General features: G+C 56.8%; 1 protein-coding gene across 1 annotated transcript; it reads right to left on the minus strand.

Annotated features, from left to right (window-relative positions):
* Window positions 1-263: 263 nt before the first annotated feature.
* Window positions 264-3,956, minus strand: LOC308226488 (neuritin-like; the record flags this gene model as incomplete). The annotated part of the gene is made up of 3 exons (XM_080628244.1): window positions 264-489; window positions 3,311-3,458; window positions 3,914-3,956. 3 exons carry the CDS (start codon window positions 3,954-3,956, stop codon window positions 264-266), a joined length of 417 nt encoding a protein of 138 aa, XP_080484370.1.
* Between the last annotated feature and the right edge of the window lie 8,907 nt (window positions 3,957-12,863).

Genomic DNA, 12,863 nt, shown 5'->3' on the forward strand with positions numbered 1-12,863 from the left:
ATCTACAAGTTCCCAAATTCTGCAGTCGGCCAGATCTGTCCCTGCCTTGAGGCAGAAGGGGAAAGGCCTTACTCCAAATTACAAAGGAACAGCAAAACCCAGGAGATGCTGCCGAGCTCTTCCATGTCTCATAGGCGCAGGATGGAGCCACGTGTTCACTGAGCACCGCACAGTCTATTCCTCAAAGGTTTGGAAAGGTGATCAGGAAGATGCCACAACACACACTGCCACCACCTCTGTTGTGATACTCACAGAGCTCCAGTTTACAAGTTCAGCCAAGTAACAAGGATGGGGATGCCAAGGATGGAAACATTTGGAACACGGGTCCAGGCAAAGCTTTGGGCAGTGCTGGGGCTGCAGAGGTCAAACAAGCTGCCTTGAAATTTGATTTTCCGAGACTCCCTTCTCAGCACCTCCCAGATCGCTGCTGCTTCCTTCTGGCACTCCCAGAGCGCTGTCAGGGCACACGCATGAAATTCATCCCAGTACCTGCAGCCAGGGGACATGGCATCATCAGTGCCTTTGGATTAGAACAGCAGCGAGATGCTGAGCAGGTCCCTGCTGCCCCCTGTGCTTTGTGCAAGCGTCCCAGACTACCCATCCCCCTCCATTGTCTCCCAGAGCATCTTGGCTAAAACTCCAAATCTCAGAGCACACAAATCATTTCATGCCTTTTCCTCACTCTCTGTAAGTCACAGGCCGTCCTCTCCGCTGGAAGTGGTTCTCCTCCAAAATAAAGACTTCCCCAAGGCACAGATAAGGCTCCAATGTGATGGTTGCCACTAACCTTCCCCTCATAACTTCCTTGAAAAAAAGGAGTTTCTTTTACCTGAAAAGAGCTTTGCAAACGCATGTTTCTACTGCAGCTGCTTTGGAGCAACAGGGCAAGGCAGGGACCAGCCACGAGCAGCATCCCCGAGTCTCAGCAGGCTCCCAGGCCTCTGCCCGCCCTTTCCCTCCCTCCACCTCTATTTTCCTGTCCCCCCTTTTGCTGGGGCTGGGCACCACCTTTGATCCACAATATTCCTGCAACTGGGGACTGAAGAGAGGACGGGAGCAATTGCCCTGCCACCTTCCCTGCGCCACCAGGACACCAGGCACACATGCCACCCCTCGGAAAGGAGATGCAACCGAGCAGGGACCCTGCACATGGGAAAGGGACAGCTCGGTTTTGTTCCACATGCCCTGTGCTGGAGATGCCACGCAGACCCCAGCCCTCTGCTTAGTTCTCTTCCCGGGGCTTGCGTCAGAACGCCAGCTGTGAAGGAGTTCATTAAACAGAGCCACTGGGGCAGAATAAATGTCCCAGACAGTAAGAAAAGCTGGTGCCAATCCAGGTAACCTCCTGCACTTGCACCCGACCTGCAGCCGTGGCAGAAGGCGGCTCTGCCAAGTGAGAGTTAAACCTCTCGGGCAAAGGATGGCTGGGGGCAGAAGGGGGATGACAGCTCCTGCCTGGTTCTGCTGTCAGCCAGGATGGCAATTCCCAGTGTTTCACCCTTCACAGCCTCCATCTGCTCAGCCAGGCAGCCTGCAGGCACCTCACTCTGGCTCCCACCTTCGCATCCATCCTTCTCTTACTCCCAGAGCAGGGACCACGGCAGGAAAGCAGACAGCAGTGGAGAAGGCTGAGATTAAAAGCTAATAATTCAGAAACATTTCCTGGCAGGAAGCTGGGACACCACCAACCTTTTCCTCCAGCCACAACCCTGACTAGCCATGCACCAGGACCAGTGAGAGAAGCTGGCACGTCCCAGGGGTGCAGAGCCCCAGCCCTGGCAGCGGGGAAGATCCCAGGACCTGTTCTGTGGTTGTTAGTGCCCCAGAGCCTGTAAAAACCCCTCAACCCGCACATTTTATGTGAGCTTCAGCAGAGGAATCACCCTCCAGCAGTCAGCCATGGCACACGCTGTGCTGTGTGCTCCGTTGTTTCCTAACACCAGGAAGCCACATTTCCAGGTACATGTACTGCAGGCCAAACCAGAGCAGTTCCAGTTTCAACCCTGCCTTCAGACAGGACTGTCCCATGGCAATGGGGGAAAAGAGCAGGTCACAACCAACCTTTGATGTGCCAGGCACGTTTGCTGGCAGGGGAATGCATGAACAAAATACATTGAAAAATAACGGGGGGTAGTTAGCTTTCCATTCTCCTTGAGCAAAACGGTTTGTTCAAGGAGACAAAAACTTGGAAATAAGGAAAACCAAAGGGAATGGTTTCCACGCTGGCAATAACTAAAGTCAGGCAGGAGAGCTGGGGCCCTCCACTTACCGCGGCAGCATCATCCCATCAGCCTCCACCAACTGCCCCATCCCAGATGCTCCTGCCCTGCCGCAGCCCCATCCACACCAGCCAGCTCTGCCCAGCGCGAGGAGCACATCCAGAGCCTCCATCCCATGGCTGAGGACGATGCCTTCCCCTGCAGCCTAGGGCAGCTTTAGGCAGCTTGGAAAGCCTGACCCACAGGGCACTGCACCCTCTGCCTCACCCTGGCAGGATTCCACCACCCCAAGGCGTGTGGATTTTCCCTTAACTGCTGTCTGCATTTCCTTCCATCTCCTTTTCACTGCTCACAACTCACTGCTGGGGACGCCAAGCTGCCCCTGTTGATCTCCACAAACATTTTATATCCACCTTCTCCTTGCCCCCCCCCCCCCCCCAACCCCACTGCTTCTGCTTTTCAAGCAGACCTCTCCCAAACCTGCCCCACACCACCCCTCCTTACCCAATTCCACCATTACCACTGTGCTCATGAACGTCCTCCCAGTGCTCTGACCTTGGGGCACTTGCTACAAACTCACCAAAACCAGGGGAGGGGCAAATTCCAGCCAGAAGGATGAAGGCTCTTGGCAGCGAGGTAAAACACTTGGTTCAGGCAGTAGGGTCCAAGCAGAAGCTGGGTGCAGGCTGCTCCGTGCTGGACCCCGGGACACCCCAGCCATGGGTGAGTTGCTGGATGAAACCAGAGTCCCAAGCGAGACTTCCCAGGGGAGCAGAAGGGACTGGATCCCAGCAGCCTTGCTCCTCCCTGCTGTGGGCGCGCAGGGGGTCACAGGATGAATCCTGGGGGCTGCACCGCTGCCCAGCTGGAGCCGAGCAGCAGATGGGTGGATGGAGCCCACCAGCTCTGTCTGAAACTAGAGCAAGTCGGGGAGCGTGTGTGCACGCACAGCTGGGATCTGAGGGGCCAGGAGAAGCCTTCAGACAGCAGCCCCGGCACAGGGGCAATGCCCAGGAGCCACGCTGGCCGTGTGCCATAGATAACCCCAGACATGGGACACGCAGGAGGTCGCGGCATGGGGCTGTACTCACCCGCAGACTCGGTGCAGCCCCTGCAGCTCGATGCCATCTGCCTCCTCATACGCAGCCATATTCTCCCCCAGCTTGAGGACGCAGTCCGAAAAGCCTTGGTAAATGTTGGTGCAGGCAGTGCCCGATGCCAGCAGCCCGGCAAGGTGCCCTGCAGCCAGCGAGGTGTCGGTGTGAGCACCCCGACCTTTGCAGACAGGTCTCGCCTCCTTCCCGCGGTGACATGGGCAGCCCCGGACCAGTGCCACTGCCACCCGGGCACAGTGACCCCCCCTTCCACCTGGGACACACACGACCCGTGCACCGTCCCTCACCCATCCCCAGCCCTGCCTGCAAGTGCAGAGAGCCTGAAAGAGCCGCTCTGCCAGGGCAGGGAGCCCACGTGAGAACAGTTGGGGTGCCCCAGCACCAGCACCCCGGGCAGAGGGCAGCTCAGCACCGCCAGCCAGGACCCACCGGGGAGAGACAAACGGCACCAGCCCCAAGAGGAGAAAAGGAGGGAGGGAGAAGGAAAAGGAAGGGAACCCCCATCACACTCCGGATACCACCTGGGAAGCGGCCCCGAACGCCTGCCAGGGCACCCCAGTCCCCCCCCAGCAGCCTTACCCATGGCGAGGAGCAGCACAGCCGTGACCCACCGCTGCCCCATCCCTCCGCGGCACCAGCCCCGCTCCCGCCGCTGCCGATATCCCCATGGCTGGCAGCGCTGCCCGCCCGCCTGCGCAGGGAGAGCGCCAGCCCCAAGCACCGCTAATGAGCGGCTCAGGCTAATTAATTAAGGAGGAGGCTGGGCCGCGGCTAACGAGCACCTGGGGGCAGCCCCGTACACACGCACCCCCCGCCCCTGCATCCTGCACCCCTGGATCTCACAGCGTCACATCCCCTCGGGACTCACCGCCAGTGCCCGCGGCTCCCCACGCCCTGTACCCCACATGCAGGGCCCCACGGGCTCCACAGGACCCCTTCGACCGCAGGGCAAGGATTCATAGAGACACAGACTGGTTTGGGTTGGAAGGGACCTTAAAGCTCATCCAGTTCCAACCCCTGCCACGGGCAGGGACCCCTTCCACTGGAGCAGGTTGCTCCAAGCCCCTGTGTCCAACCTGGCCTTGAACACTGCCAGGGATGGGGCAGCCACAGCTTCTCTGGGCACCCTGGGCCAGCGCCTCAGCACCCTCACAGGGAAGAGCTTCTGCCTAAGAGCTCATCTCAGTCTCCCCTCTGGCAGGTTAAAGCCATTCCCCTTGTCCTGTCCCTACAGGCCCTTGTCAAAAGCCCCTCTCCAGCTTTCTTGTAGCCCCCCTTGATCTCTTTAATGGCACAGAGGAAAGCAATGGAGAACATGAAGGAAAGAGCTGAATATGTATCAGTTCAAAGGCATACATACCAGCACCTACAGCTACAAAACATTTTCCCCTGATCAAGGCACCAGTCATTCTCAAGGCTGCCATGGCCTCTAGAACATTCGTTAGGATTTTGATCCTGGCTCTTGCCCCATGAGTCCCTTTTCCTCCAGCAGGAAGGGGAGCGAAAGGTTTCACGGCTGCTTTGATGGCATCGCTGCAGGGGTTGGCCGTAACAGAACTCACTTTTTGCTGGTGACAGCTTTGCAGTTGGGGACACTGCTCCCCATCAGCCCACAAACTGCTGCGTTGTGGGGTTACCACCTATCACCCATCTCTGCACAGACATGAGATAAACAAACATCTCGATTCGGACTGTTAATTGGCTATGTGCACACTGGTTGATGAAGCCTGATTTTGGGACAACACCTGGGACGGTTGTGGAAGCACCCTGCAGCACCAGGAGCCCACAGCAAGTGGAAGCAACACTGCCAAAGCTGCAGGTGCTCAACTTAAGTGCAAAGATAATGTGGGTCAGAAAACAACAAAAATCTATAAATGGAAAAAGAAAACAAAACAGGGATATCACCAGGGCGCTCCCCAGCCTGGTGCACTCGACAGACTACTACCCGCTGCTGGTCTTCCAGACAGGTGGGGGGGAAGCTGCTTCCCGCAGTCTGAGGGGGATGAAGAAAGACTACAGGGCCTTGGGGCGGACGGTGAAAGAGTCTGGGGCTCAAGTGATCTTCTCCTCAGTTCTTCCATCTTCCGGTGATGATGTGGGACTGAATGGGAAAATTTCAGTCCGTAAACAATTGGCTACAAGACTGGTGCTGCAGGCAGGGCTTTGGGTTCTTTGATAACGGCTGGTTTTATAAGGCTCCAGACCGGATAATGGCACGTGGGAAAGGTTTATCTCACAGAGGCAAAAGGATGCTGGGGCATGAATTAACAGGGCTCATTTGGAGAGCTTTAAACTAGATTCGAAGGGGGATGGGGTTGTAGCTGGGCTTGCCCCAGTGGGGCAGCACTCTAGGATTGATGAAGACTGGGAGGCCTCCTATAATCCTAGGGTGAAATTGGTGAGCTCAGCTCCCTCCTTGAAATGCCTGTACACCAATGCGTGCAGCATGGGAAATAAGCAGGAGGAGTTGGAGACCTGTGTTAAGTCAGGAGATTATGATCTGGTGGCAATTACAGAGACGTGGTGGGACAGCTCGCATGACTGGAATATAGTCATGGAGGGCTATGTGCTTTTCAGGAAAGACAGGCCAGCCAGGCGGGGTGGTGGGGTTGCTCTTTATGTGCGAGAGCAGCTGCAATGTACTGAGCTCTGTCCAGGGACAGGGGACGAGCGAGTTGAGAGTCTGTGGGTGAGAATTAAGGGGCAGGCTGGCAGGGGCGATACTGTTGTGGGTGTCTGTTACAGGCCACCAGATCAGGGTGAGGAAGTTGATGAGGCCTTCTACAGGCAGCTGAGAGCGGCCTCACAGTCACAGGCCGTGGTCGTCGTGGGGGATTTTAACTTCCCTGATGTTTGCTGGAAGGACTACTCAGCAACCCAGCCACAGTCCAGGAGGTTCCTCCAGTGTATGGATGATAACTTCCTCATGCAAATGGTGGATGAGCCAACCAGGAGAGGAGCGCTGCTGGATCTCATCCTCACTAACAAGGAGGGTCTGGTCGAAGCAGTAAAGGTTGAGGGCTGCCTTGGTTGCAGCGACCACGAGATGGTGGAATTCAGGATCTTGTGTGCTAGGACCAGTACAATAGCAAGTAGAATTGCAACCCTGAACTTTAGCAGGGCAAACTTTGGCCTTTTCAAGCAATTGCTAGGGGAAATCCCATGGGCAAGGCTGCTTGAAGGTAAAGGGGCCCAAGATAGTTGGTTGGCATTCAGGGATTGCTTATTCCAAGCTCAAGATCAGAGCGTCCCGACATGTAGGAAGTCAAGGAAGAGGGCCAGGAGACCTGCATAGCTAAATAAGGAACTGCTGGGTATGCTCAAGTGGAAGAGGAGAGTTTACAGGTCATGGAAGGAGGGCCTGGCCACTCGGGAGGAATATAAGGCTGCTGCTAGAGGATGTAGGAAGGCAGCTAGGATGGCTAAGGCCTCCTTAGAATTAAATCTGGCGAGAGGGGTCAAGGACAGCAGAAAGAGCTTTTTCAAATACATAGCTGATAAAACTAACACCAGAGGCAAGGTTGGCCCACTGGTGAACGGGATGGGGGCCCTGGTGACAGAAGATACAGAGATGGCAGAGTTATTGAATGCCTTCTTTGTCTCAGTCTACTCTGCCGGAGGCAGTCCTGAAGAGCCCTGTACCCCTGAGACCTCAGATGAAGTCAGGTCACTGGAGCAGTTTGCCTTAGTCGATGAGGAATGGGTTAGGGACCAGTTGAGCAATCTGGACATCCATAAATCCATGGGTCCAGATGGGATGCACCCGCGGGTGCTGAGGGAACTGGCGGAAGTCATTGCTAGACCACTCTCCATCATCTTTACCAAGTCTTGGGAAACGGGAGAGGTGCCTGAGGACTGGAGGAAAGCAAATGTCACTCCAGTCTTCAAAAAGGGCAAGAAGGAGGACCCGGGTAACTATAGACCGGTCAGCCTCACCTCCATCCCTGGGAAAGTGATGGAACACCTTATCCTTGATACCATCTTAAGGCATGTCAAGGATAAGAGGGTTATGAGGGGCAGTCAATATGGCTTTACCAAGGGGAAGTCATGCTTGACCAACCTCATAGCCTTTTATGAGGAAATAACATTGTGGATGGATGATGGCAGAGCGGTGGACGTGGTCTACCTTGACTTCAGCAAAGCATTTGACACAGTCTCCCACAGCATCCTCATAGCTAAATTGAGGAAGTGTGGTCTGGATGATCAGGTAGTGAGGTGGACTGCAAACTGGCTGAAGGACAGAAGCCAGAGAGTTGTAGTCTATGGGGCGGAGTCTAGTTGGAGGCCTGTATCTAGTGGAGTGCCTCAAGGGTCAGTACTGGGACCAGTATTATTTAATATATTCATCAATGATTTAGATGAGGGAATTGAGTGTACTGTCAGCAAGTTTGCTGATGACACTAAGCTGGGAGGAGTGGCTGACACGCCAGAAGGCTGTGCTGCCATCCAGCGGGACCTGGACAGGCTGGAGAGTTGGGCAGGGAGAAACTTGATGAAATATAACAAGGGAAAGTGTAGAGTCCTGCATCTGGGCAGGAACAACCCCAGGTTCCAATATAGGTTGGGGAACGACCTGTTAGAGAGCAGTGTAGGGGAGAGGGACCTGGGGGTCCTAGTGGACGGCAGGATGACCATGAGCCAACACTGTGCCCTTGTGGCCAAGAAGGCCAATGGCATCCTGGGGTGTATTAGAAGGGGGGTGGTCAGTAGGTCGAGAGAGGTCCTCCTTCCCCTCTACTCTGCCCTGGTGAGACCGCATCTGGAATATTGTGTCCAGTTCTGGGCCGCTCAGTTCAAGAAGGACAGGGACCTGCTGGAGAGAGTCCAGCGCAGGGCAACTAAGATGATAAAGGGAGTGGAGCATCTCCCTTATGAGGAAAGGCTGAGGGAGCTGGGTCTCTATAGTCTGGAGAAGAGGAGACTGCGGGGGGACCTTATTAGTGTATATAAATATATAAAGGGGGAGTGTCACGAGGATGGAGCCAGGATCTTCTCAGTGGCAAACAATGATAGGACAAGGGGTAATGGGTACAAACTGGAACACAAGAGGTTCCACTTAAACTTGAGAAGAAACTTCTTCTCAGTGAGGGTGACGGAACACTGGAACAGGCTGCCCAGGGGGGTTGTGGAGTCTCCTTCTCTGGGGACATTCAAAACCCGCCTGGACACATTCCTGTGTCCAGGTATTCCTGCTCCGGCAGGGGGATTGGACTAGATGATCTTTTGAGGTCCCTTCCAATCTCTAGCATACTGTGATACTGTGATACTGTGGAACAACCAGTTTCCGTGGGAGCTGCCTTCCCACTCTGAAAATCCCCATTTTGATTGGCCCAGAAAGGAAACAAATCCCTGGATGACAGCACCGGCGGGTGCCCCTGGCTCCAGCTGCAGCCGTCAACATCTGGTATCCCAAAGCAGCTCCAGCCCCAGACCCTCTTCCCACCCTGCGGGATGGGGACCAAGGGACTCACTGGGAGCAAGGGGGTAAAAGGCTTGGTTTGGGCAGCAGCATCCAACAGGATGCCGGGTGCAGGCTGCTCCCCGCAGTGACCCCAGGCCGGGCACGCTGTGATTCTGTGATTCCACGACTGATTCCTTGTACGTGGCCATGTTTCCCCCAGCTTGGGGAGCAGCCCGAGCAGCTTTGGTCAGCGCTGGCACAGGCTGTGCCCGATGGCAGCACCAGAGCAGGGCCCTGCAGCCACCGAGGGGTCGGAGTGAGCGCCCAGAGCTTTGGTCCCTCGCCCGAGCCCATCCCTGCCCGCAGCTGCAGAGAGCCTGAAAGAGCCGCTCTAAAGAGCCAGGGCAGGGAGCCCACGTGAGGACAGTTGGGGTGCCCCAGCACCCAGCGCCAGCCCCCATGGCCCCTCCAGCCCTGGGGGCTCAGAGCGAGTGGAAACCACTTCTCTGCCAAAGCCACGTGTGATCGCAGTGAATACCAAGAGAGACAGGGTCAGAAAAACGTCAAGAAATGTATTTACAAAACAACAAAAATAAACAAAATAAACAACAAAGAACAACTGTTCTTCTCAAAAATACAACTCCTCTACCTAAAACTACCCCTATTCTACCTAAAAGTACAACTCTTATTCTTAAAACTACCCCTATTCTACCTAAAAGTACAACTCTTACTCTTAAAACTACCCCTATTCTATCTAAAACTACAAGTCCTATGGTAAAAACAACAATCTTCTAAACCAACAACAATCTTCAATGAAAACAGGAACTCTTCTAAACAAAACTTCTTTAAACAGCGTGAAAACTTCCCAGCCGACCAGCCCTGGAAACAAGCAGCACAAGGTCATTTCAGTGAGGCTACTGATGGTGACTGTGTTTGCCACGCGCTGGGGAGAGCGGGACTCTGCCGCGGGGCTCAGCCCTGGCTGGGGCTGGAGCCGGGCTCTACGCGATCGGACTCGGCGCGCGTGTCCCAAAGGCAGCGCAGGGCAGCGCGGTGGTGGCGCTTGTGCCGCCAGGATGAGGCCACCGGGCACCGTGTCCCTGCAGCGGGGCCGTCGCACACAGCCCCAGCCCCAGCCCCAGCCCCAGTGTGGCAGCAGCCGACCCACCCTGACTGCCAGCAGTGGATGGGGGCACGTTGCTGCCTTACCACTCATCAGTCTGTATCCATCGCCTCATCCTTCTCCACCTCCCCATCCACCTCCATCGGTTCCTCCATCTCCCCGTCCACCTCCATCGGTTCCTCCATCTCCCCGTCCACCTCCATGGGTTCCTCCACCTCCCCATCCACCTCCATGGGTTCCTCACGCAGCCCCACTTGGGTCCTGCTGGCGGCCTCTTCCTCCAGCTCTCGCATGTGTTGGAACAGCCTAAGGCAAAAGGCCAGCAGAAGAGTGCGTTGGTGCTGCCCAGAGCAGCGGAGCGCAGCTGTGGGACAGGGCTCTGGGCACCCCGGTCCCCTCTCGCTGCCCGGGCAGAGCCGTGGGGCGCTGGGGCCCCGGGCACGTCCCCAGCAGGAGCTGGCGGGAGGCCGGGGGCTCCTTGTGCAGCAGCACCCACCAGCTCTGAGAGGCTGGCGCGTGCAGCTGGAGGATCCTCTGCCTGCTTCTCTTGAGCGCCTTGCGGGGCGGCAGCGGCTTCAGGACCTGCCAGAGCAGAGAGGGCAGGGGTGAGCGGCCGGGCTCCCTGCCTGCGGGGCCAGGGCACAGACCCGGCCCCGCGCCTGCCCCGGCACCCACCGGCTCCTTACTCTGCGAAGGCAGCCCTTGGCGTCCTCGCCTCCGCAAGGGCTGAGCTCGGCCACCAGCAGGACAAGGGTGGACTTCTTTTGGGGCTGCATTTCAGGTGCCAAGATCGGGTGTAAGCAGCGGGGAACAAGGCAGCAGGGACGGGAAGAAGTGGGAAGTTCTAGGAGTAGGGCAGAAGCGCAGGGCAGGAACAGGGCAGAAGGGACCGGAGCACGCAGGTGGGAGCAGAGGAAAAGTGTGGGTTCAGGGGTGAAGGTCTGTGCTGTTGTCTGGGCACGGGCCGCTGACGCTGTAACGCAGTCTGTGACATCACCCCGGAGTTCCAGAACTGCTGCGAGCAGGGGATGGGGACGAGCCCTAAGGGGCTGCAGCTTCATGGGGGACATTGGGCAATCGTTAGTGACCCCTGAGATGGCAGAGACACACTTTGGTGCTTAAATAATCAATGAAATGGGTGAAGGCTGCGCTGGCCAACTCCACGGGCCAGGAGCATCTCCTGTGCTCCTTCCCTGTCCCACAGGCAGTCAGTGAGCGACCTGAGCGGTGCTCAAGTGCTGCAGTTGGGATGTGTCCATGGGGTTGGAATTCAGCCCTGCCCAGCCACGTCCTGCAGCCGGGCCCATCACGGCTGAGCCCGTGCGAGAACCTGCGCCCCACGCGCAGCGAAGGCTGCGAGGGCAGCACAAGATGTGGTGGCAGCAGCGTGTGTCGAGGGCTGCCTGCTTCCGGAGGGGTCTGCAACAGCTCCGCACCTGGAACTCGCGTGTCCCCGTCTGCATCTGCACGCGCACCTCCTGCATGCAGCAGCTCCCCCTGCACCGCGCTGCCGTTCTCCTGCTGGCAGCTCCCCCTCCCTGCCCGCTTGCAGGGTCCCACATGACAGCACCGGCGGGTGCCCCTGGCTCCAGCTGCAGCCGCCAACATCTGGTATCCCAAAGCAGCTCCAGCCCCAGACCCTCTTCCCACCCTGTGGGATGGGGACCAAGGGACTCACTGGGAGCAAGGGGGTAAAAGGCTTGGTTTGGGCAGCAGCATCCAACAGGATGCCGAGTGCAGGCTGCTCCCCGCAGTGAACCCAGGCCGGGCACGCTGTGGTTCTGTGATTCCACGACTGATTCCTTGTACGTGGCCGTGTTTCCCCCAGCTTGGGGAGCAGCCCGAGCAGCTTTGGTCAGCGCTGGCACAGGCTGTGCCCGATGGCAGCACCAGAGCAGGGCCCTGCAGCCACCGAGGGGTCGGAGTGAGCGCCCAGAGCTTTGGTCCCTCGCCCGAGCCCATCCCTGCCCGCAGCTGCAGAGAGCCTGAAAGAGCCGCTCTAAAGAGCCAGGGCAGGGAGCCCACGTGAGGACAGTTGGGGTGCCCCAGCACCCAGCGCCAGCCCCCATGGCCCCTCCAGCCCTGGGGGCTCAGAGCGAGTGGAAACCACTTCTCTGCCAAAGCCACGTGTGATCGCAGTGAATACCAAGAGAGACAGGGTCAGAAAAACGTCAAGAAATGTATTTACAAAACAACAAAAATAAACAAAATAAACAACAAAGAACAACTGTTCTTCTCAAAAATACAACTCTTATTCTTAAAACTACACCTATTCTACCTAAAAGTACAACTCTTACTCTTAAAACTACCCCTATTCTACCTAAAAGTACAACTCTTATTCTTAAAACTACACCTATTCTACCTAAAAGTACAACTCTTATTCTTAAAACTACACCTATTCTATCTAAAACTACAAGTCCTATGGTAAAAACAACAATCTTCTAAACCAACAACAATCTTCAATGAAAACAGGAACTCTTCTAAACAAAACTTCTTTAAACAGCGTGAAAACTTCCCAGCCGACCAGCCCTGGAAACAAGCAGCACAAGGTCATTTCAGTGAGGCTACTGATGGTGATTGTGTTTGCCACGCGCTGGGGAGAGCGGGACTCTGCCGCTGGGCTCAGCCCTGGCTGGGGCTGGAGCCGGGCTCTACGCGATCGGACTCGGCGCGCGTGTCCCAAAGGCAGCGCAGGGCAGCGCGGTGGTGGCGCTTGTGCCGCCAGGATGAGGCCACCGGGCACCGTGTCCCTGCAGCGGGGCCGTCGCACATAGCCCCAGCCCCAGCCCCAGCCCCAGTGTGGCAGCAGCCGACCCACCCTGACTGCCAGCAGTGGATGGGGGCACGTTGCTGCCTTACCACTCATCAGTCTGTATCCATCGCCTCATCCTTCTCCACCTCCCCATCCACCTCCATCGGTTCCTCCATCTCCCCGTCCACCTCCATCGGTTCCTCCACCTCCCCATCCACCTCCATGGGTTCCTCACGCAGCCCCACTTGGGTCC

The sequence above is a fragment of the Psittacula echo genome (assembly GCF_963264785.1).
Source record: "Psittacula echo genome assembly, chromosome: 12".
Classification (NCBI taxonomy): Eukaryota; Metazoa; Chordata; class Aves; order Psittaciformes; family Psittacidae; genus Psittacula; species Psittacula echo.